We start from the raw sequence: 25415 nt of genomic DNA, 5'->3' as shown, positions 1-25415 counted from the left end.
TGGTGAACTAAATACTTAAAAATGGCAGAGCTAGGTAATAACTTTTGAAAAGGTTTTTGGATGAGCAGCAAAAACAAAAGATTAGCTACCAAGAAACGCAGACAAGTATCTTGGGTATGAAAATGTTCCCATAGCTGTCGAACGACCAATCACAAGCACGTGTTGAGTAAACCTGAGATTAAGCACAGCATGCTAAGCAGTTCATGAAGATCCCACTGTTGCAAACGGTTTCTTCGCTTTTTTTCCCCCCCAAATCAAGAACGTTCACCTCCTTTGTTATACACGGTTCTTTATTTCAGTTATACATTCTGTGAGACTTTGCAGTGGAAGATTATTGCTTTACTTTACACCACAAATGGAAAACCACAACAGCATCCTATTTTACGATGGACGAGCTTGTTACATTGTGGAAGCTGCCTCTACCATGTGGTTACATACTTCATTGGTTGGTTGGAAGCACCCTTACTAATATTTCAGTAGTAGCAATGACCATAGTGCTCAGTGTAACTTTCAGCTGCACACTTTAAAACAAACCAACGTGTGTATTCTTAAACTTTGTATCTAAACAGTATCGCTGAACAACAAAAAAAAAGTGCATAAATAATTAGTGCGTCAATAATTTAATACAGCAACGGTAGTGCCATACTTCAGATTTAAGCTTAACTCTCAGCAGTCTTTAACTGGTTTTCTGATGAAATGTTAAAGCCTAACAAAATGGAACAGCAAAGCTGCTAGCGTGTAGACCACCATCATTCCCGAGCTTACTTCAAACCCTTGTAACACTGCTACAGCTTCATTTTGCTCCTGAGTACGCCACTATGTAGTTATAAATACAGTATAGAAGTATATTAAGAATTTCTACGAGGTTTATCAAATCGATCAGTCTTGCCTTGTAGTGTTATGTGCCTTCCTTCTAAAGCCAACACGTGTGAATTGGCCTACAACAATTAAACATGATGTGCAGTACGCATTATGTGCATGGGTCTTCAGTGCAATCCGGTCCCTTCCTAATCATCCTTGTCCTTGGCACCGTGCTTTAAGATGCGCGTGAACGCCACATAATTGAAGTTGCCCTTCTTGTCAATCGGAGCTTCTCGGAAGAGCTCGTCCACCTCTTCGTCTGTGAATCTGTCGCCCATGGTGGTCAGGAGCTCCCGGAGGTATTCCTCTTGGATAAAACCTGGACCAAAAAAAAAGAGCTAAGAAAAACAACACAGTTCTTACAGCGTGTTAATATTCATTACCAGGTCTCCCTTCACTGGGAAACCCCCTTCTGTTTTATTGTAGAGATGAAAGTAGAGCAAAGAAAAAAACCCTGAACTTGAGGGGGCATGCAACGTCCCCCAAAAATATTTTAATAACAAAACACACAAAACCTTGCATTCTAGTGCTTATTTTCACAAGTTATAACTTAAGCCTTTTTCTTTCATGGACATTAATGATTAACATGTCAAATATCAAATTTAATTCCCCTAGTTAAGGAGTAATTTTCAGGAGTGCATTTAGAAAATGCGGCGAGTTTCCTGGCTACACAGTTCATTACTTTGAAAAAAGAAAAGAAAAAAAAAACCACAGTTGAAGGTAAACTCAGCAAAATCCCAAAACAGTACTGTTAAAAAGTAAAGGTCTGTTAGAGTTTCTAAAGCTTTCAGGTTTCAATGTTGGGGACATTGATAAACGAGGCTCAATCTTTTAGTAGAGCTGTGCGTTTGCAGAAGCTAAAGTGAACTAAACATTTCCAATTCATATTTATGCGAGTTGAAGCCAATTGTTTACATTCGCTCATATTGTCTGCAAATTTAAACACACCAATGAATACCAAATTTCTCATGTAAATCAGGGGCGTAGCTAGGATTTTTCGGGGGGGGGGGGATGTCATCCACACGCTGACTGGCAGCCTGAGTACATTATGTAACCAAAAATAATTACCATTGCTAGTTTTAGGCAGCTTAGAAACCGGCTCTTCCATTATTGCTGTTTCTTCCACGTTTTCTTGTGTGTTCTAGAAACGGCACTAAAACTTAGCTTCGAAACCACAAAATGCAACTTTGATGGGGGGGAAAAAAAAAAAAATATATATATATATATATATATATATATATATTTATATATATATATATATATATATATATATATATATATATATATATATATAAAATTGCTTACCTCTCTTCACGTCAAAAGGAGGAAAGTTTTGCTCGTTTTGACATGGCAAATTATTAACACAAGAGGAAATACTTGTAATTTGCAACTAAAAAGACTGCAGCTTCACTGGCAGCTTGACCATGCTTTCTAGTGTGACTGTGTTGGCCTTGTGCAGAACGGTGTCAGTCCTGCGTGCCTTAGCATGTGCACCTGAAGGCGCGCCACGCACGCGCCTAACAAGCTCCGGCACGTGCGCCGTTAAAGAACACCCGTCTTTAATTGATGAACTATGTTTGGGCTATTTAAGGACCGCGCCCATGCAAGGACGATGCCAAGTATTACGCCGCGTCTAGGAACGCAAAAAATCCGAAAAATAAATTTCTCCATTTGGAAAGACTTTCATCCCTGTTTATTGGTACTTTTAACATCACTGGCACAAAGCAGATTTACCAAGTGACATCAGATGGTGGGATCTTGATTCTAAGGTTCCTGTTCTTGGCTCCAGGAGTGGAACCCAACGTGGTGTTCTGCTGAGATGCTTTCGTACTCACCACGGTTGTAAAGCGTGATTAGACTGCAGCTCCTTGCACCCACGGTGCAAGAAGGAACGCTACCGCAGGTCTTTCATCCCAACTGCTGCCAGATGTTTCAATGACAGCCTGGCATCACATTTTTGTCACTTCACCCACATCTCATAGTCATGCTGTGCAACATCATTACTATTTGGTACAATATCCTTGACATTGCAAGTATTATTATTTTTTTATTCATGCCTCACTTTCAAAATTGTTGCGCACAATTGTATCCATAGCCTGTGTCATCTTCTTATTAGTTATGTTATACTGTCCAATAACAACACTTCACTACCTAGTGCAATATTTCTATTCCCATTTCAGTTGCCAGTATTTAATTGGTGCAATATTGCTGTGTACATTTCATACACAGCCTGCATTTTTACACTTTTATTGCACCCTTTCTTTTTGTTACTGTCTATTCCAGACTCTTTCTATCTGTGAGCTGCTGGAACAAGTACATTTCCTCATCGAGGGATGAATCAAGTTTATCTTAGGAGTTCCTACAGCCTTCCTGGCAGCTCGAACCAAACTGGCCATTTTCCTTTGACCTCTCATCAACAAGGTGTTCGTTTTCATCCACACAACTCAAATGTTTTTTACATCATTCTGTGTAAACTCTAGAGGCTGTTGTGTGTGAAAACACCAGGAGATTAGCCGTTTCTGAAACACTCAAACTGACATCCATGCCACAGAGATGACAATTTTTCCCCACTCGCCCCTTTCACATATCCCACTATCCCTTGCGGGATTGGGAACTCCTGGTGGGCCGGCCCAGGCTTCTGATAATGGTACAAAAAACAAATACTGGGCTATATAATAGAGTTTCCATGTTCAAATATCATTAAAGGCTTACATGGTTGCACAGATCCCCCCCCAAAAAGATTAATACTGCTTGAAATAATTGCATGTTCACAATTTGGATGTTCAAATATCAGATGCAAGCTGAAGTGTGATGTTATTAGAGCGCTTTTTTATTTGTCCAGTTACTGGTTCCATGGTATTTTTTGTCAGCACAGAAGCTTTTAAAAGTCACTCTTCAAGCTCTTTCTGCATTGTTTACACGAAATACATGTTCCAACTACTCCGTGCTAGAACTCTGGCCAACATTGACACTGATGACGAATTGTAAATGCGTAATCATTTCGATCAGTATTAATCTTGAACGAAAATCTGAGACCATGTAAACCTGTATTCTATTTGAACATTGAAACTGATTATATAGCCCAATACTGGTTTTTGTACCATTATCAGCAGCCTGGGCCTGACCACTGGACGTTCCCAACCGCGCAGTGGACTGCGGGATATGTGAAAGGGGTGAATTCTGATGTTTGAAATGAACATTAACTGAAGCTCTTGATTTCTATCTGCGTGATTTGATGCATTGTGCTGCTGTCAAGGGATCGGCTGATTAGAGAACTGCATAAAACCACAGGTGGATGGGTGTTCCTAATAAAAAGTGGCCAGTGAGTGTAAATCATTAGTGTATACAGGTCTAGAAGTCAAACAGTGCTGTGTGTATAAAAGACTTAAAATGACCTGGATACTTTATAACTAGTGACAACTGGAACACAATGCACTAGATCACGAATCAAGGGTGAAAAGACTTTGTGAAGTTGAAAATGCATCATGTTCACTCGCTCGCTGTTATTGTAAAGAATTACCTGTTCCTTCCTCGTCGAAGCAAGCAAAAGCGTTTCTGATGACGTCCTCGGGGTCCGTGCCATTCAGCTTCTCTCCGAACATCGTGAGGAACATGGTGAAGTTAATAGGACCTGGTGCTTCGTTCATCATGGCCTCAAGGTATTCGTCGGTGGGGTTCTTACCTAATAAAAGCCAGGTTATCAAAGTTAGTTTTGGTTTTTCTTCTCCTAAGGACTACGATTTCTGTGATAACTTTAGGACTGCGGTTGTCGTGAATGGTTTTGCACTCAAGTCTCCATCAATGAACAGCTGATAATGTCAACAAAAAACAGACTTCTTATCAAAACCATAATGAATTTCCTGGTTTCACGGCTTGACTACGCAAGTTATTTATAAAAAGACACCATCTGTTGTCACCCAAAGGAGAATAGGTTCCCTTTTCAGTCTGGTTCCTCTCAAGGTTTCTTTTTCATGACATCTAAGGGACTTTTTCCTTGCCACCATAATGTGTCCTATACATTTGAGAAATTAAAAAAAAAAAAAAAAAAAACTGTTCTGCAAGCCAACTGTTCCCCCCCCACCCAAGTAGTCTGTTATGGAGTGTGATTCCAGCCAAAATAGTGCAATCAGCAGCATGAATAAAAAAAAATAAAATACAACCCCAATACCAAAAAAGTTGAGATGTGTAAACTCTAAATAAAAAGACTGTGATCATCTGCAAATCTCAGAAACCCTATATTTCATTGACAATAGTACAAAGACAACATATCAAATGCTGAAACTGAGATACTTTATTTGAAGTCAGTAACATGTCAAAAAAGTTGGGACAGGGGCATGTTTACCACTGTGTTGCATCACCTCCACTATTAACACTCAGTAAACGTCTGTGAACGGAGATGACCAATTGCTATAGTTTGGAAAGAGAAAATGTCCCATTCTTGCCTGATATGCAATTCCAGTTGCTCAACAGTTCGGGGTCCCCTTTGCTGTATTTTGCGCTTCATAATGCACCAAATGTTTTAAATGGGAGACAGGTCTGGACTGCAAGCAGGCCAGTTTAGCACCTGGACTCTTATTACAGTGCCACGCAGTTTTAATATGTGCAGAAAGCGGTTTGGCATTGTTTTGCTGAAAGAAGGAAGGCCTTCGCTGAAAAATATTTTGTCTGGATGGCAGCATATTGCTCTGAAACGTGTATATGTCATTCAGCATTAATGATGCCTTCCCAGATGTACAAGCTACCCATGTCATGTGCACTAATGCTGTCATGTGACAGCATTAGTGCACATGACATCACATCACATGTGACATCACATGTATAATTGTCATGTGACAATTATACTGTCGCTTTCATTTTTGTACTTTTCACTTTCCTTTTTCCGTTTTTTTCCCCGGTTTTTTCTCTTTCTTTTTTCGGAAGAACGCCGAGACCGGAAGCTTTCTTTTTCTCTCCTCCTGTGTAAAGTCCACAAGCGGAGGCCATCTGATCTGCTTTAATATCAACAGATCTTCATTTAAGGTACGTGAATCTTTTCATCATGGCACACCTTCAGCCTGTTCAGTGTGCTGAGTGCAGGATGTTTAGTCATTCTTCCTCCGTCACTAGCAATAGCTCTATTAGCTTTACTTGTGATAAGTGCAGATTAGTTAGCTCTCTGACGGAGAAGATTACAGTGCTAGAAGCGCGTGTCCAGGCTTTAGAGCAGGTTAGTGAGCGTGAGAACAGTGTAGTTTCTGTTAGGGAAAGTCTGGACGCCCTAGGTGGAGTTAGCAATCCCCCAACTCCAGCATTAGAGCCCTTGCAGCGGGGCGAATGGGTGACGGCTCGGCAGCATAAGCGTAGAGCCAAAGCTACCGCTGAGGCTCGCCCACGGGAGCACCACTCCTCTCCGCGTCACGTGTCGAACAGGTTTGCTCTCCTTAGTGATGCACCCACTGAGAAACCTGAAAGAGCTCTGGTTATAGGGGACTCTATCATACGGCACGTGAAATTAGCTCAGCCTTTAGGGGCACCAGCAGCTTTAGTCAGGTGTATACCGGGAGCCAGGGCGCCGGACATAGCAGGTAATCTTAGGGTCCTAGGCAAGCACAGGTTCTCAAAGATAGTTATCCATGCAGGAGCTAATGATATACGCCTTCGTCAGTCTGAGGTTACTAAGAGTAACTTTGTAGAGGTGTTTAAATTAGCGAAGGCGATGTCCGATGCTGTAGTATGCTCTGGCCCCATCCCAATGCGGCGTGGCGATGTAGCTTACAGCAGGTTATGGTCGCTGAACTGCTGGCTGTCCAGGTGGTGCTCTGAAAACAGTGTGGGCTTTATAGATAATTGGGCTAATTTTGAGGGCACTGCTGGCCTGTTAGGGCAGGACGGTATCCATCCCACTCGGGAAGGTGCTGCTCTCATTTCCTGCAGCATAGGTCATAGTCTCAGAACAGGCCTAGTTAATTTCTGACAATCCAGAGCCAAGGCCAGGGAGCAGACGAACAGGCTAAACCAACTGTCTGCTAGCTGCACAGAGTCGTCACTCAGGGCCCACTACATCGAGACTGTGTCTGTTCCCCGAGCTCAACAAAAAGGTAGAAATTTTCAGAGAGTTTGTTCCAGTAACCTAATCAATATAAAATTAGATCATACTGACTGTACAGCTGCTGCCAGCACCTTTGATCTAAAGGTGGGGCTATTAAATATTAGATCTCTTACATCTAAAGCGCTAATGGTTAATGAACTCATTACTGATCAGGAGTTTAATGTACTGTGTTTAACAGAAACATGGATTAAGCCAAATGAATATATAGCATTAAATGAAGCGAGTCCTCCTGGATACAGTTATATACACCAGCCTCGTCTAACTGGCAGAGGAGGAGGCGTCGCGGTTATTTATAACGATTATCTAGGTGTAACACACAAACCTGGTTATAAATTTAATACATTTGAAGTTCTTCATACTCAATGTATGTAGCCTCGAAAAATAAGTCTACCCAGTTAATTCCATTGCTTATTATTTACAGGCCCCCGGGGCCATATTCTGAGTTTCTTTCTGAATTTGCAGATTTTCTCAGATTTGGTTATTTCCTTAGACAAAGCTTTAGTTGTCGGAGATTTTAATATGCACTTCGATAACCCAGAAGACCCTTTAAAAACAGCGTTTGTGTCCATCTTAGATTCAGTCGGGATTAAGCAGAATGTCATAGGACCGACCCATAATGGTGGTCACACCCTTGATCTAATACTAACATTCAGATTAAACGTAGACAATATAGTCATACTTCCACAGTCTGAAGTTCTCAGATCATTGTCTCATCTCATTCAAAATATGTCTGAGTAATAATATATGCACCTCACCACGCTACTGTATTAAACGTACTTTCACGTCAACTACTGCACAGAGCTTTATAAATGATCTCCCAGAGCTGTCAACTTTGATTGGGTCACTGTCAGCCCCTGCAGAACTTGATCAGGCAACTGAATGCTTAGAGTCAACATTCCGCCATACTTTAGATAATGTAGCTCCTCTAAAAAGGAAAATGGTCAGAGACAAAAAATTAGCGCCCTGGTATAATGATGACACTCGCACATTAAAACAGACCACTCGAAAATTGGAACGTAAATGGCGTCAAACAAAATTGGTAGTGTTCAAATTAGCTTGGAAGGAGAGCTTCCTGAAGTATAGAAAAGCTCTTAGTGCTGCGAGATCAACATATTTCTCCTCCCTAATAGAAGATAACAAAAATAATCCTAGATTCCTATTTAATACTGTAGCAAAATTAACCAGGAATAAGTCCACTATCAACACATGCACACCTGCAGTATGTAGTAGCAACGACTTCATGAATTTTTTTAATGACAAAATTGAGAATATCCGACAAAAAACTCAAACTACTAATTTAAGGTTAGACAATGAAAGTGACCTTGTAGTTAACAATATAACTGTATCAGATCATCAGTTAGAATGTTTTACTCCCCTAAAAGAAACTGAATTACTTTCATTAATCTCTACATCAAAAGCCTCAACTTGCGTACTAGATCCCTTACCGACACATCTATTCAAACAGATAATACCTGGAGTAATTGAACCGCTTCTAAAAATAATAAATTCTTCTCTTATGATTGGCTATGTACCCAAATCCTTTAAACTAGCAGTTATCAAACCCCTGATTAAAAAACCTGACCTTGATCCCTGTCAGCTGTCCAATTATCGGCCGATATCAAACCTCCCCTTTATCTCCAAGATCCTTGAAAAAGCTGTGGCACAGCAGTTATGCTCATATTTACATAGGCATAACATCCATGAAATGTATCAGTCAGGATTTAGACCTCATCATAGCACAGAGACAGCACTGGTTAAAGTAGTAAACGACCTACTGTTGGCGTCTGATCAGGGCTGTGTCTCGCTACTTGTGTTGCTTGACCTTAGTGCAGCATTTGATACCATTGATCATTCCATTCTTCTGGATAGACTAGAAAATGTTGTGGGAGTTAAGGGAATGGCCCTCTCCTGGCTCAGGTCTTATCTAACTGATCGTTATCAGTATGTTGATATAAATGGTGATATTTCTAGACGTACCAAGGTAAAGTTTGGTGTTCCACAAGGTTCTGTCTTGGGTCCACTGCTTTTTTCTCTTTCTCTCTCATATATATTATATATATATATATATATATATATATATATATATATATATATATATATATATATATATATATATATATATATAAAACCTCTGGGCGATATTATTCGTAAACATTGTATTAGTTTCCACTGTTATGCTGATGACACACAGTTGTATGTCTCTGCAAAACCTGATGAGAGACACCAGCTTAATAGAATTGAGGAATGTGTTAAGGACATTAGACACTGGATGCTTATAAATTTCCTTCTGCTTAACTCTGACAAGACTGAAGTACTTGTGCTAGGACCACATACAGCTAGAAGTAAGTTTTCTGATTACACAGTGACTCTGGATGGCCTTTCTGTTTCTTCACGTGCAGCAGTAAAAGACCTCGGAGTGATTATTGACCCCAGTCTTTCATTCGAAACTCACATTGATAACATCACCCGGATAGCTTTCTTTCATCTCAGAAATATTGCAAAGATAAGAAATTTAATGTCATTGCATGATGCAGAAAAACTAGTCCATGCTTTCGTTACCTCCAGGTTAGATTATTGTAATGCCTTACTGTCTGGATGTTCCAATAAGTGCATAAACAAGCTCCAGTTAGTTCAAAATGCAGCAGCAAGAGTCCTTACTAGAACTAGAAAATATGACCACATCACGCCTGTCTTATCCACACTGCATTGGCTCCCAATCCAATTTCGTATTGATTATAAAATACTACTATTGACCTTTAAAGCACTAAATGGTCTCGCACCACAGTACCTGAGTGAACTTCTGCTCCTCTATGACCCGCCACACCTACTTCGATCAAAAGGTGCAGGCTATCTGCTGGTACCTCGTATAGTGAAGGCTACATCAGGGGGCAGAGCCTTTTCTTACAAAGCCCCACTGTTATGGAACAGCCTTCCAAGTAATGTTCGGGAATCAGACACAGTCTCAGCATTTAAGTCTAGGCTGAAAACATACCTGTTTAGTCAAGCCTTTTGTTAATGGTGTTTATGAGGTAAAGGAGTAGATCTGGAGGGTCCTCAGACAGAGTGTTTTGGTAAACTGGGATGTATGGATGCTGTCAGTCCCCACTCGCTTGCTCACTCGAGTTTGTTGACGGTGTAGTGGCTGGCTGCTTTATGTCCCGAGGCTCCCTCATGCCTGTGTTACCTTCTGGCTCTCTCCTTTTAGTTATGCTGTCATAGTTAGTTGCCGGAGTCCCTGCTTGTACTCAGTGCAATATGTATACTGTTCCTACTTATTCAGGTGACATTGGGCATACCTAACCACCTGTGTTTTCTTTCTCCCCCCCCACCCCAAATCTGTCCCTCTGAGTTACATGGAGTCAACAGGAAATCTTTTGGTGGAAACGGTGGGGACCTCGACTGGCTATCGTAGCCTGCAGGGAATCGGCCGTCAGACATTCTGTCGCATGTCCCAGACCTGGTGAAATGTAACTGAATTGTCTTGGCCAGGCCTAAGGGTCCCATCTGCATCTCATCATTGCTGAGGAGTGTGCTCCCATCACCCAATCAAGCATCCAGCCAGAGCAGGTCATGATATATTTTTTACCATATTAACATGCCATTGTGCGTTATGCCTGATGTAAAGACTCTCGTCTCTGCGAGTCTACCACACAGATTTAATACTTGTCATTTTTAGGGCATACCTAACAACGTGTTTTCTTTCTCTCTCTCTTCCCCCCCCCCCCCAATCTGTCCCTCTGAGTTACATGTTGATCCTGGGATTGAGGTGCTGGCCTCTTCTGCCCCTCGGACCTGCTTGATCCATCCTGGTGCCCTGTGTCTGGTCGGAGTTTTATCGCCCCACTCCTGTGAAGGACGGCCCCATGAGGACAGTTGAGGGTTATACCTGTTAAAACTGTTAATATTATAGTCAGGCTGTCTGTTGTTGCCCAGATGAGGATGGGTTCCCTTTTGAGTCTGGTTCCTCTCGAGGTTTCTTCCTCATGTCGTCTGAGGGAGTTTTTCCTTGCCACCGTCGCCACAGGCTTGCTCATTGGGATAGATTAGGGATAAAATTAGCTCATGTTTTAAGTCGTTCAAATTCTGTAAAGCTGCTTTGCGACAATGTTTGTTAAAAGCGCTGTAGAAATAAACTTGATTTGATTATGCACCCTCATACCATCACAGATACTGGCTCTTGAACTGTGCACTAATAAGTTGGATGGTCCCTCTCCTCTTTAGCCTGAAGGACGTGATGTCCATGATTTCTAAAAATAAATTTCTACCTTTGATTCATCAGACCTCGGGGACAATTTTCCACTTTACCTCAATTCATCATAAAAGAGCTCGGGCCCAGAGAAGGTGGCGGTGTTTCTGGATGTTGTGTATATCTGGTTTTAACTTGCATTTGTGGATGCAGTAATGAACTGTTTTCACAGACGATGGTTTTCTGAAGTGTTCCTGAGCCCATACAGTGATTTCCACTACAGACACGTGTCTGCTTTTAATGCAGTGTCACCTGAGGGCCTGAAGATCACAGGCATCCAATGTCAGTTTTCAGCCTTGTCTCTTGCATACAGAGATTTCTACAGATTCTCTCAATCTTTTAATGATATTAGGTTTCATAGACGATGTGATCCCCAAATTCTTTGCAATTGAATATCGAGGAACGTTATTCTTAAAAATTGTTGCACTGTTTGCCCTCGCAGTCTTTCACAGAGCAGTGAACCCCTCCTTATCTTTACTTCTGCGAGACTCCATGTCTCTGGGATGCTCTTTTTATACCCAATCTTGTTACTGACCTGTTACCAATTAACCAAATTAGGTTTTTTTGGTTTGTTTAGCATTACACTTTCCAGTCTTTTGTTGCCCCTGTCCCAACTTTTCTGAAACATGTTGCTGACATCAAATTCAAAATGAGCATATATTTTTCAAAAAACAATAAAATCTCAGTTAACATTTGATATGTTGTCTTTGTACTATTTTCAATGAAATATAGGGTTTCCATGATTTGCAAATTATCGCATTCTGTTTTTATTTACAGTTTACATAGCATCCCAACTTTTTTGGAATTGGGGTTGTTTAAAAAAAAAAAACCCCACAGAATCTAAAAATGGTAAATTAATATGAAAATTTTTTTTAAATAGATGCATTTTACTTGTTAAAGTGTTTTAGTAAACCACCAGATGCAGACCCTTCTCATTATTATAAAATATGTAATAAGAAGAGTTGAGAACCTTCCTGGAAGAGCTCCTTCACGTCCTCCGGAAGCGCTTTTGGATCGGCTGCACCAAATTTAAAAACGATTCTTTATTTTAAATATGATTCAATGTAGATTGAGAATATCCAGAACACAACTTCAGTTTTTGATTAGCGACTACTTTGTGGAGACACGCCCCATTTAGAATAACCCGTCTAGCTGCTGTTGTGTTTGGGAGATGGGAGGAAACCAATACAGATGCAGGACGAACATGTAAAACTTCCCATACCCCTTTTCGGCCTACAGGGAACGGGTTCTCGAACCGGTTCCATTCAAGATTCTTTGAACCTTGGTGCCAGCTAGAAAACCGACCCACATTTTCACTAGTTTTGTAAATCAAGGATGCGTCATGAACAGAAGATGATGTTACACAATTCACAGCGGGAGCAAACAGTAGTAGCAAGATGGCAGTGTGCACTGATCACCTTCGAGCTTTGGTTCGGTTATTGCAGATATTTGTTTTCTGAAGATGTATCCTTTTCCGTTGCGTTCTCCATTTCCTCTCCAAACTAATGACTTCATGCTTCGTGCTGGAAAAACTAGCTATATTTTGGTTCCAGATGGGAGCCAATTTTGCAGGTTCTAAACCAATTTATTTTTGGTTGAAATGCTCTGAATGGGGGCAGCACGGTGGTGTAGTCGTTAGCACTGTCGCCTCACAGCAAGAAGGTCCTGGGTTCAAGCCCAGTGGCCAGTGGGAGCCTTTCTGTGTGGGTTTCCTCCAGGTGCTCTGGTTTCTCCCACAGTCCAAAGACATGCAGGTTAGGCTAACTGGTGGGTCTAAATTGACCGTAGATGTGAATGTGAGCGTGAATGGTTGCTGGTCTCTGTGTTAGCCCTGCGATAACCTGGCGACTTGTCCGGGGTGTACCCCGCCTCTTGCCCATAGTCAGCTGGGATAGGCTCTAGCTTGCCTGCGACCCTGTAGAACAGGATAAGCGGTTACAGATAATGGACGGGGCACGGTGGTGTAGTGGTTAGCATTGTTGCCTCATAGCAAGAAGGTCCTGGGTTCGAGCCCAGCAGCCGGCGGGGGCCTTTCTGTGTGGAGTTTGCACGTCGTCTGTGTGGGGTTCCTCCGGTTTCCCCCACAGTCCAAAGAAGGTTAGGTTAATTGGTGGCTCTGGGATAGGCTCCAACTTGCCTGCGACCCTGTAGAACAGGATAAGCGGCTACAGATAACAGATGGATGCTCTGAACGGTTCAAGAATCAATGCACGATTCAGAACAGAACCCGTTCCCTGTCGGCTGAAAAAGGGGAAGAGACAGTACCCAGAGCTCAGGATTGAACCTGGAGCTGTGAGGCAGCAACACAACTGGTCATAAAGGATTTAAGAAAACTGCATGGTTTTATAGTGTACTTTTTTTAAAAGTATATTTGACAATAGTAGTCATGAATGTGAGACTAGAAGATGAAATCCTAAGTTATTAGAATTTCTATACTGTCCCGGCTGGGTGTCTGATCTAACAAGCTCAGCATCAGTGTCCCAGGCTACGGTGTTACCTAATGAAGCCAGCATGTCATGGAGGTCCTCTTTATCGATGAAGCCATCACGGTTCTGGTCGATCATATTGAAGGCCTCCTTGAACTCCTGGATCTGTGACTGGTCAAACATGGCAAAGACATTAGAGGTGGCCCTCTGAGGACGCTTTTTGCTGGTCTTCACCTTCGCCCTTTTGCTGGACATTTTGGCAGTTGGGTCTTGAAACACCAAGGAGAAGGGACTAAAGGGTGGAGGGGATTAAAAATGCCCATGAGTAATCCTATATATACACACACATACATACACACACAGTCAAGCCCGAAATTATTCGTACCCCTGGCAAATTTTGACTTAAAGTTACTTTTATTCAACCAGCAAGTTGGTTTTTTTTGGACCGGAAATGACACAGGCTTCTCCCAAAAGATAATAAGACGATGTACAAGAGGCATCATTGTGGGAAAAATTATTTCTTAGCTTTTATTTACATTTGAACAAAAAGTGGCATGTCCAAAATTACTCATACCTTTTGCAAACTGTCACAGTGTATGGGAAAATCCAAAGTTCTATACCATTCCAAATAGTCCAAGCTGTTCTAAAGCATCCCAATTACCCTGATTAATTGGGAACAGCAGTTTTAATCAACAACAGGTGAAAAACAACAGCTCTCTGCAGTGGGTTTGTGGACAGTCGTGGCTAAGACAAAGGAGCTCACTGAGGACCTGCAGCTGCGCATCGCAGCTGCTCACAAGTCAGGAAGGGGCTATAAGGCCATATCTAAATGTTTTCAAGTTCCAGTGGCTACAGTGCAAAAGTATTATTTAAAAAAAAAATACAAGACGTTCTGCACTGTGAAATCTCAGAGGACGTAGTCGGAAGCCAAAAGTGACACCTGTGCTGGCCAGGAGGATAGTGAGAAGTGAAAAAGAACCCAAGGATCACCATCAAGGCCATCCTGGTGAATCTGGGCTCTGCTGGTGGCAAGATCTCAAGGCAGACAGTCCAACGGACACTGCTGGGTTCCACGGACGCAGACCAAGGAGGACACCACTTCTCCAGATAAGGCACACAAAAGCCCACTTGGCCTTTGCAATTGCTCATCTGGACAAAGATGACTTCTGGTCTTCTGTTATATGGTCAGATGAAACAAAAATTGAATTGTTTGGCCACAATGATGTGTCCTTCATTTGGCGTTTAAAAAAAAAAAAAAAAAAAGAAAGCCTTCAACCCTAAGAACACCATCCCCACGGTCAAACATCGTGGTGGGAACCTAATGCTTTGGGGGTGTTTTTCAGCCAATGGACCAGGGAACCTAATCACAGTAAACGGCACCATGAAAAAAAGAGCAGTACATCAGGATTCTCAACATCAGGCGGTCTGCAGAGAAACTTGGCCTTGGGCACCAGTGGACATTTCAGCATGACAACGACCCAAAACACACAGCAAAAGTGGTGAAGAAATGGTTAGTGGACAAAAACATTAGCGTTTTGCAGTGGCCCAGCCAGAGTCCTAACTTAAATCCAATTGAGAATCCGTAGCGGGAGCTAAAGATCAGGGTGATGGCAAGGAGACCCTCCAATCTGAAAGAGTTGGAGCTCATTGCTAAAGATGAATGGGCAAAAATACCAGTGGAGACATGCAAAAAGCTGGTCAGCAATTATAGGAAGCGTTTGATTGCTGTAATAGCCAATAAAGGCTTTTCTGTGATTAGCAGCACTGGAGCACCCCAGGACACAGTGCTGGCCCCTCTTCTCTTCACCTTGTACACCGCGGACTTCTGCTACAACTCGGATCGATGTCACATTCAGAAGTTTGCCAATGACACAGCCATCGTTGGGTGCATCAGTGACAACAGAGAGGAGGAGTATAGGAGCCTGGTGAGGGACTTTGCTGTGTGGTGCAATAGGAACCATCTGCAGCTCAACATCTCGAAGACCAAGAGCTGGTCATTGACTTTGGGAGGTCCAGACCAAGGTCACGACCAGTTCTGATCGAGGGAGTTGAGGTGGAGGCTGTGGATCTTACAAGTACCTCAGGCTATGGCTGGACAGCAAGCTAGACTGGACTTGCAACACCAATCACTTGTACAGGAAGGGACAGAGCAGGCTGTACTTCCTGAGATGGCTGCGGTCCTTTAACATCTGCAGGAAACTCCTGTGGATGTTCTATCAGTCCGTGGTCACCAGTGTCCTGTTTTACACCGTGGTGTGCTGGGGGGACAGCACATCCAAGGAGGACACATCCAGGCTGGACAAACTGATCAGGCGGGCCGGCTCTGTGGTCAGCATGAAGCTGGACTCTCTGCCACTGTCACCAGAGAAGACGACTATGGACAAACTACTGAACACAGCGTTTCCCCTAGAAAATGTTTGAAGGTGCGGTGGCAAGACCTGCACTTAGACGTCCCACCCCAGTACGAGGATACGGGAGCATTCTGAGAAATTTGACAAAACACACTAAAATGGTGACCCTTTGTAAGGGAATAAATGAATAAACCTAGTATTGAAAGACTAGGTAATTAACACAACAAAGACTATGAGTGGCAGAATTGGTTGATATTAAAGTAGCCACAGAATACTTGCCATGGTCAGTGTGGTAAAGCCAAGGTTTGTATCTGGGCTTGTCAACCCATGTAGGGTCCCAGCCCGTGGCCCTGTGTTTGCCCTTCTTTTGGCTGCTCTCCTCTCTCTTCCCTCTCTTCACATTCTCTTTCCTGTTCTGGCAGTCTGCTTTGCTCTCCTGCTTGATTACTGCTACCTGCCTAAAATGTTCATATTTTCAAAACATTTACATGGACATTTTAAAATTAACGTGGTTTTGATCATTTCTGATCTGATATGGCATTTTGCAGATGATATCACACACACCCACTGACGTTCGGAAAAAGGGCTGTGTTTAAAAACTCGCGTCGGTGTTGTACTTTCTGCAACAGGGCGATTCTATAATTTGGGGTACATTCCATGTCCGCTGATGTTTACTGATGTTACTGACTATTAAAAATCTTTTTTTTTCTCTGGAATTTCACATTTTAAGCATGTATACACATCATGCAATATAACTATAAAAACATTTAACACATTTTTTGATTATTATTAATTAAAATCTATCATGATATTCTTAGAGTTTATTTTTTCCATGTCCGATTTCCTGTTTCACTATTTTGTGTTCAAAATAAAGCATTAAAAAACAAAGTCAATAATATTATTTTATAATGTTCTTAAGGGTGTTAAGTACTAGGAGAAAATAATTTCATATTACATTTTAACATCTTAATACTTAAAATATTAATTTTACCGCTGTCCGCAAAATTTGTGTCAACTAAGTTACTAACAAGACTCCCTCGCTGAAACCCAAAAATGGTTTGCTCCAACACCATGTGACCAGCCCTGTGTGGTGACGCCTTCCTCTCTGGCGGGCATTTTGAATGCATCATGGGGAGTCTCCTAATTTTCTTCAATATTTGATCTAAAATTACTAGTGCTGTCAAGCGATTAAAATATTTAATCGCAATTAGTGTCGCGACTGTCATAGTTAACTCGCGATTAATCGCAATTTAAATCGCACATTTTTTGTCACATGAAAAACCATTGTAATTCTCTTAATCAGCATAAAGTGAATGGGCTTGCTCACCGTTCAAACTACGGGGGTACTCGGGGGATCCGAGATCCCCTGAAACAGACATGAGATCTCTTGAAAACATGACTTGGGAAATGTTGGGGGGTCTCTAAAATATTGTCAAAATGATGTTTATTGACATAGCAATCGTGTGTAACAGGAAGCATTTGCATATCCGAAGTGAGCGCGCGATGGAGAGCCGCGCTCTGAGACAAGCGCAAGCACCCCCCCAAGGGAATAAAGGGACCCCCCCGAAAATATCGGCATAGTTCGAACACTGGTTGTACCAATGTTTTTTTTTTTTTTTTATTGCAGAGCACAACACGTCTTGTCACAGCCACTGCAAAGTCGGGCTGGAGCCGCCGATGGGAAAACGAAACCTAAGCCGAGCACCGTGGCTCTTCGGGGGAGGGCAGAGGACTCTGGCTGTGCGGGGCGTGGCATCATGTCACAGAGCGTTAATCTCGCGATAAAAAAAAAAAATATATCGCCGTTAAAATTGAGTCAAGTTAACGCGTTAATAACGCGACATTTTTGACAGCACTAAAAATTACATATGGTCTGGGAGTATATTAATTAAGCGTCAACTAAGTTACTCATATAATCATGGGTTTTGATGTTTCAATATTTTAATTAACTTACCTGATTAAAAAAAAAGCTGTTAACCTCTAAGAAAATACCATGTGCTTAGCAATGCTACATTAGCTAAGGAAGTTATGAGACAAAACATGGAAATTGTCAACTAAGTTACACAGACTGGGTAACTTAGTTGACAGGCAACTCCAGTGCTCTCTGACATCAGTAATTTTCACTACATCATTGTCATTATCAGTCTGCCTCTCTCAATGAATACTGTAGTTAATAGAGTGCATCTTACTTTTTCACTATACAAGTTAATTTAGTATTTTAAAATCTATTTGAAATAGGTGTCAGCAGCTGAAAAACAGTGCAAATACAGGGCTCGAAGAGATGCTGATCCAGCAAGAAGGGCAGCATATTTGGAGAAGCAAAGACAGGCATGGCACAGGCTAAAGGCCAATTTATGCTGACAACCCAGTCCTTGCAGACGGTGTCGCAGATAGCGTCTGCGTAGCCCCCCCACCTTCGCAGATGCTCTGCGCACACCTCCCAAAAATTGTGACCACCGCAGAAGCCTCGCAGACAAGAGGGCTCTGATTGGTCCACTCTACATCCGCTGTACACGCACTTCCGCTTCCCTACTTTCCCGGTTTGTTTTGTTTTCACGACCGGCATTTTTAAAAACACGAGCGAAGATGGAGCAGCACGAAGAGCGGTTGATCGAGGAAGTACGTACATCTATACGACTCCAGTTCTAGTCATTATATAAAAAAAAAAAAAAGTTCTAGTCATTATAAGTAATCGGAGGATAAACACTCCACTAACCACACCCACCAACTACTCCTAGCGACTTCGCGCCCCCTTGCGTTGTGGCGGTGAATAACATCACGCACGCCTATTACTCCCCGCTCAACGATAAATTACAACTGTCTGCGAAAAGCTATCTGCGAAAGCCTTGTCGCAAGAGCATGCAGAGGCCATAAGGGCACAGAGAAAGGTGAAAACTGTTGGAATGATGAGTGAGAGAGAGAAGAGAAGCAAGAGGGCCTATTGGAGGAAGGCGCAGAAGGAAAGCAGGGAAAGAAAGATGAAACTTCAGTATCGGGATGTCAGTTGCCCTTGTACCACTAGGCAAAGTTTTGAATGCAGATGTGATGGCACACATGACTTTGCCTTTGATGTTGAACACACAGCAACATTAGGCCAAGTTTACATTAGACCGTATCTGTCTTGTTTTCTTCGCGGATGCACTGTCCGTTTACATTAAACCGCCTGGAAACGCCGGGAAACGGGAATCCGCCAGGGTCCACGTATTCAATCCAGATCGTGTCTGGTCCGGTGCTGTGTAAACATTGAGAATATGCGGATACGCTGTGCTGAGCTCTAGCTGGCGTCTCATTGGACAACGTCACTGTGACATCCACCTTCCTGATTCGCTGGCGTTGGTCATGTGACGCGACTGCTGAAAAACGGCGCGGACTTCCGCCTTGTATCACCTTTCATTAAAGAGTATAAAAGTATGAAAATACTACAAATACTGATGCAAATACTGCCCATTGTGTAGTTATGATTGTCTTTAGGCTTGCCATCCTTCCACTTGCAAGTGGCAAGTGATATGCGCTGGGATCACACACACAGCGGCTCAGTCCCGAATCACTGCTCGTGCGCTTCACTCGCGCGCTCTGTGAGCTGCGCAGGGCCGGAGTGCGCACCCTCCAGAGGGCACTCGCTGTTCAGGGCGGAGTGATTTGGAGCGCAGGATGCCTGCGGAGCCGAGCGTATCCGTGTATTGGCGTTGCTGTGTGCACGCGAATCGTTTTAAAAATGTTAATCTGATGGTCCGCTGATACGGTCTAATGTAAACCCCACCTTAGTCCCTCAAACACACAAAGCAGCAGCATGTGAAATTCCTTGGGGTCCTGATCTAATTGGAGAATGGTGTGTTGTAAGATACGAAGGGGACATTTACCCTGGGATAATTCAGGACATCATAGAAACCCATGTACAGGTGAAGTGCATGAGTAACACTGGAATAAACCGTTTCTTCTGGCCACTCAGAGAGGATGTGCTATGGTACCTGTTTGAGGATGTGTTGAGAATGATTCCTCCTCCAAAGGCAGTGAATTCACGCCATGTTGAAATTGACAGAAATATGGTCAAGTTTGTAAAAGGTCCTAGTGAGGTTTATATGGAATGTATCGATCAGTTTAATGTTTCATATACTACAGTTGTAGTTCATTATATTTTCACTGTAATTCTGTTCTACTGTATTAACTGAATACAGTGCAGGGCAGTTCATCGATTGTTATTTGTTGCCCTCTCACTGCTTTTATATGTATGTGAATCAACTTTATCGCCTTTGGTTCTGCTTGGCTACATGAATGATTTCTACTGATATTTTACTGTAACTGAGTTACAGTTACATGGTTACTGTTGCTTATTTCCTTGTCACTGTTTTATCCATCACCTTGCCTATGAATTTACTTAAATGATCTTTCATTAAATTTCATACTACCTTAAAATAACATGGTACTGGTTGTTTAATGTGTCCTGTCAACTACGTTACTTGTGTCAACCACATTACCTCCATCGTCAACTAAGTTACACTTACATTTGTCAAGTTAAAAGAATGAAAATGAGGTCTATAACATAACTTGATTGGTATAGATGTGACCAGTTGTGAACTTTGGCAGCCTTTTCTTTAAAATTGTGAAAATGACTGGTTTGGCATTTTTGTAAATGAAAAAATCATGGTCCTAATCAGGGCTTTGAACCGGTTCAAGGAACGAAAACGAAAACCGGGAACTTTTTCTATTTCACATGGAACAGAAACGAAACCAGAAACTTTATTATTTTTCATGTTCCGGAACAGAAACGCTTATTAAAAATAATGGTAACCGGTTAATACCAGTTTTTATTTCATTCCTCAAAGTTTCCGTAGCCTACAAATAAAAAAGCCATTCTTCTCCTGCACAAGTTTCTATGACCCACTGGGGTTCACTTCCTGTGTGACGTTCGCTGACTGAATGGAGAGAGCGGGAAGGTGGACCATCACGTCTCCATTACTGAGTGTCTGAGCAAAGAAGAGCCTGAACGATGCAACCTCCCTATTGGCTGTTTGTAAAAATGTATCAGTTGTTGCCCTTTCCACGGGAATCATCGCGGACTCGAGAGACGAGACCTGACGAGTTAGTTCGTTGGTAGCAGAACAAAATGTCTGGACACAAATCGGGTTTTCAGAAAAGGAAAGAAAATAAACGGAGGGTCGAAAATACAAAAAAGGAGGCAGAAAATGCAAAACGAGTTTTAAGGTAGGACAAATGGTTAGTTTTCTGAGGCAGCCCGCTGTGGCTGCCTGCAGGCTTATTTATTATAGCCCATTTAGTTAAAATAGTTAATATAAAATGTTTATAGTTATGTGATGGTTGTCCTGATTTAGACTGGTGTTGTTTTTTTTTTTTGGGGGGGGGTTTGCGCGATGTTGCACCCGGGTCCAGATTAGGGCAGAACCGGCCCTGGCTACATTTCAGCTGTAGTTTGTTTTATGAATGTATGTACTTGCATAGATGTGTACTTGGTCTTCCAATATGGCGCCTAACAAAATCTCGCGGCGCGGTGACGTCATGCGGTAGCCCTCTATAGGGCCTGACTAGCCTTTGATAAACACACTAAACGAATTCTCTTTCATTTTTGGCACTTTTTCTGTTTGTGTAGATGGGAAGACATACTGAGAATCCAAATCGCCAACATTTGAAATAATAATAATTGTTTTGAATTATTTCTTGTCTTATTTAATGAAGGTTGTAATAGAATTAGCCTACATTTGGCTTAAGCTGGATGAGACAGAGACATAATTTTATAGCCATTTGTTAAACAGCTGACAGGGAACGTAATTAACCGTTCCGGGAACGAAATTTTTTTGTTCTAACCGGTTCGGGAACGTCTATTTAATGGTGGAACCCAAAACCGGAAACGTTAAAATTCCGTTTCTGTTCGGAACGAACCAATAGGAAAAAAAATTCTGGTTCAAAGCCCTGGTCCTATTAACAGTTGTAGTCGAATTACTTACATATTGGGGGAAATTTCGTCTCGTCTCGTCTTCTTCCGCTTATCCAGGACCGGGTCGCGGAGGCAGCAGTCTAAGCATGGAAGCCCAAACTTCCCTTTCCCCAGACACCTCGGCCAGCTCCTCGGGAAGAACACCGAGGCGTTCCCAGGCCAGCCGAGAGACATAGTCCCTCCAGCGTGTCCTGGGTCTTCCCCGGGGCCTCCTCCCGGGGGGACATGCCTGGAACACCTCCCCAGGGAGGCGTCCAGGAGGCATCCGAAAAAGATGCCCGAGCCACCTCAGCTGGTTCCTCTCGATGTGGAGGAGCAGCGGCTCTACTCCGAGCTCCTCCCGAGTGACTGTGCTTCTCACCCTATCTCTAAGGGAGCGCCCAGCCACCCTGCGAAGGAAACTCATTTCAGCCGCTTGTATCCGCGATCTTGTTCTTTCTGTCATTACCCAAAGCTCATGACCATAGGTGAGAGTCGGAACGTAGATCGACCGGTAAATTGAGAGCTTCGCCTTTTGGCTCAGCTCCTTCTTCACCACGACGGACCGGTAAAGCGACCGCATCACTGCGGAGGCTGCACCGATCCGCCTGTCGATCTCACGCTCCATCCTTCCCTCACTCGTGAACAAGATCCCGAGATACTTAAACTCCTCCACTTGAGGCAGGACTTCTCCACCAACCTGGAGAGGGCAAGCCACCCTTTTCCGGTCGAGAACCATGGCCTCGGACTTGGAGGTGCTGATTCTCATCCCAGCCGCTTCACACTCGACTGCAAACCGCCCCAGTGCATGCTGAAGGTCCTGGTTTGAAGAAGCCAACAGGACAACATCATCCGCAAAAAGCAGAGATGAAATCCTGTGGTTCCCAAACAGGATTCCTTCCGGCCCCTGGCTGCGCCTAGAAATTCTGTCCATAAAAATTATGAACAGAACCGGTGACAAAGGGCAGCCCTGACGGAGTCCAACATGCACTGGGAACAGGTCTGACTTACTGCCGGCAATGCGAACCAGACTCCTGCTCCGTTCGTACAGGGACCGGACAGCCCTTAGCAAAGAGCCCCGAACCCCATACTCCCGAAGCACCCCCCACAGAATACCACGGGGGACACGGTCGAATGCCTTCTCCAGATCCACAAAGCACATGTGGACTGGTTGGGCAAACTCCCATGAACCCTCGAGCACCCTATGAAGGGTATAGAGCTGGTCCAGTGTTCCGCGACCAGGACGAAAACCGCATTGTTCCTCCTGGATCCGAGGTTCGACTATCGGTCGAATTCTCCTCTCCAGTACCCTGGAGTAAACTTTCCCTGGGAGGCTGAGAAGTGTGATTCCCCTATAATTGGAGCACACTCTCCGGTCCCCTTTCTTAAAAAGAGGGACCACCACCCCAGTCTGCCACTCCAGAGGCACTGTCCCCGACCGCCACGCGATGTTGCAGAGGCGTGTCAACCAAGACAGCCCCACAACATCCAGAGACTTGAGATACTCAGGGCGGATCTCATCCACCCCCGGTGCCCTGCCACCGAGGAGCTTGCAAACCACCTCAGTGACTTCGGCTTGGGTAATGGACGAGTCCACCTCTGAGTCATCAGCCTCAGTCTCCTCAGTGGAAGACATGACGGTGGGATTGAGGAGATCCTCAAAGTATTCCTTCCACCGCCCGACAATGTCCCCAGTCGAGGTCAACAGCTCCCCACCCGCACTGTAAACAGTGTTGGCAGAGTACTGCTTCCCCCTCCTGAGGCGCCGGACGGTTTGCCAGAATTTCTTCGAGGCCGACCGATAGTCCTTCTCCATGGCCTCCCCGAACTCCTCCCAGTTCCGAGTTTTTGCCTCCGCAACTGCCCGAGCTGCAGCACGCCTGGCCTGCCGATACCCGTCGGCTGCCTCAGGAGTCCCGGAGGTCAACATGGCCCGATAGGACTCCTTCTTCAGCTTGACGGCATCCCTTACTTCCGGTGTCCACCACCGGGTTCGGGGATTGCCGCCACGACAGGCACCGGAGACCTTGCGGCCACAGCTCCGAACAGCTGCGTCCACAATGGAGGTAGAGAACATGGTCCACTCAGACTCAATGTCCCCCGCCTCCCTCGGAAGCTGGGAAAAGCTCTCCCGGAGGTGGGAGTTAAAGACCTCCCCAACAGAGTGCTCGGCCAGACGTTCCCAGCAGACCCTCACCATACGTTTGGGCCTGCCAGGTCTGTCCAGCTTCCTCCTCCGCCAGCGGATCCAACTCACCACCAGGTGGTGATCAGTTGACAACTCAGCCCCTCTCTTCACCCGAGTGTCCAAGACATAGGGTCGGAGATCAGATGACACGACTACAAAGTCGATCATCGACCTCCGACCTAAGGTGTCCTGGTGCCACGTGCACTTATGGACACCCCTATGCTCGAACATGGTGTTCGTTATGGACAAACTGTGACTAGCACAGAAGTCCAATAACAAAACACCACTCGGGTTCAGATCGGGGAGGCCGTTCCTCCCAACCACGCCCCTCCAGGTGTCACTGTCATCGCCCACGTGAGCATTGAAGTCCCCCAGTAGCACAATGGAGTCCCCAGTCTGAGCACCCCTCAGTACCTCTCCCAGGGACTCCAAGAAGGCCGGATACTCTATACTGCTATTTGGCCCGTAGGCACAAACAACAGCAAGAGCCCTCTCCCCAATCCGAGGGCGCAGAGAGGCGACCCTCTCGTTCACTGGGGTAAACTCCAACACATGGCGGCTGAGCTGGGGAGCTATAAGGAAGCCCACACCAGCCCGCCGCCGCTCACCATGGGCGACTCCAGAGAAGTGGAAAGTCCAGCCCCTCTCGAGGAGCTGGGTTCCAGAGCCCAAGCTGTGCGTGGAGGTGAGCCCGACTATCTCTAGCCGGTACCTCTCAACCTCCCGCACAAGCTCAGGCTCCTTCCCCCCCAGCGAAGTGACATTCCATGTCCCAACAGCCAGCCGCTGTGTCCGGGGGTCAGGTCGTCGAGGCCCCTGCCTTCGACTGCCACCCAATCCACACTGCACCAAACCCCTACTGCTACCTCTGTGGGTGGTGAACCCACAGGAGGTCGGGCCCACGTCGCCTCTTCGGGCTGAGCCCGGCCGGGCCCCATGGGCAAAGGCCCGACCACCAAGCGCTCGCATACGAGCCCCAACCCCGGGCCTGGCTCCAGGGTGGGGCCCCGGCTGCGTCCTACCGGGCGACGTCACGGTCCTGGATTTTTTCTCCATAGGGGTTTTTTGGTGAAATTTTAATGAATAAAATATATACATTTTTTAAAATATTGTACATCTGGCAGAAAAGACTAAATATGTCTTCAAATCTAATTTTACTTTAAGTGTAAGATTCCGCCAAATGATTGAAATCATATCAGTTTGCCCGTAACTTAGTTGACAAGCTCGGAAGGAAAAACATTTTATTTCATTAAAAATAGAAAAAAATGGTTAATGATTAAGCTTTGCAACAACTGGATATGTTACCCTGAAGGATTATGCTAACTT

The 25415-nt window shown here is 44.1% G+C and overlaps 1 protein-coding gene across 1 annotated transcript in view; it reads right to left on the bottom strand.

Annotated features, from left to right (window-relative positions):
- Window positions 1–272: 272 nt before the first annotated feature.
- Window positions 273–25415, bottom strand: part of LOC132892955 (myosin regulatory light chain 2, smooth muscle minor isoform) — a 43790-nt gene continuing 18647 nt past the window's right edge. The window contains exons 3-5 of the mRNA XM_060931552.1: window positions 13693–13913; window positions 4382–4543; window positions 273–1180 (exon numbers count right to left, since the gene is read on the bottom strand). Of these exons, the coding sequence (XP_060787535.1) occupies window positions 1008–1180; window positions 4382–4543; window positions 13693–13876 (519 nt within the window). The 5' untranslated portion in view covers window positions 13877–13913 and the 3' untranslated portion in view covers window positions 273–1007. The remainder of the gene's footprint in view (window positions 1181–4381; window positions 4544–13692; window positions 13914–25415) is intronic.

The sequence above is a fragment of the Neoarius graeffei genome, chromosome 1, assembly GCF_027579695.1.
Source record: "Neoarius graeffei isolate fNeoGra1 chromosome 1, fNeoGra1.pri, whole genome shotgun sequence".
In the NCBI taxonomy this organism is placed as follows: Eukaryota; Metazoa; Chordata; class Actinopteri; order Siluriformes; family Ariidae; genus Neoarius; species Neoarius graeffei.
This window is presented reverse-complemented; position numbering and strand designations above follow the sequence as displayed.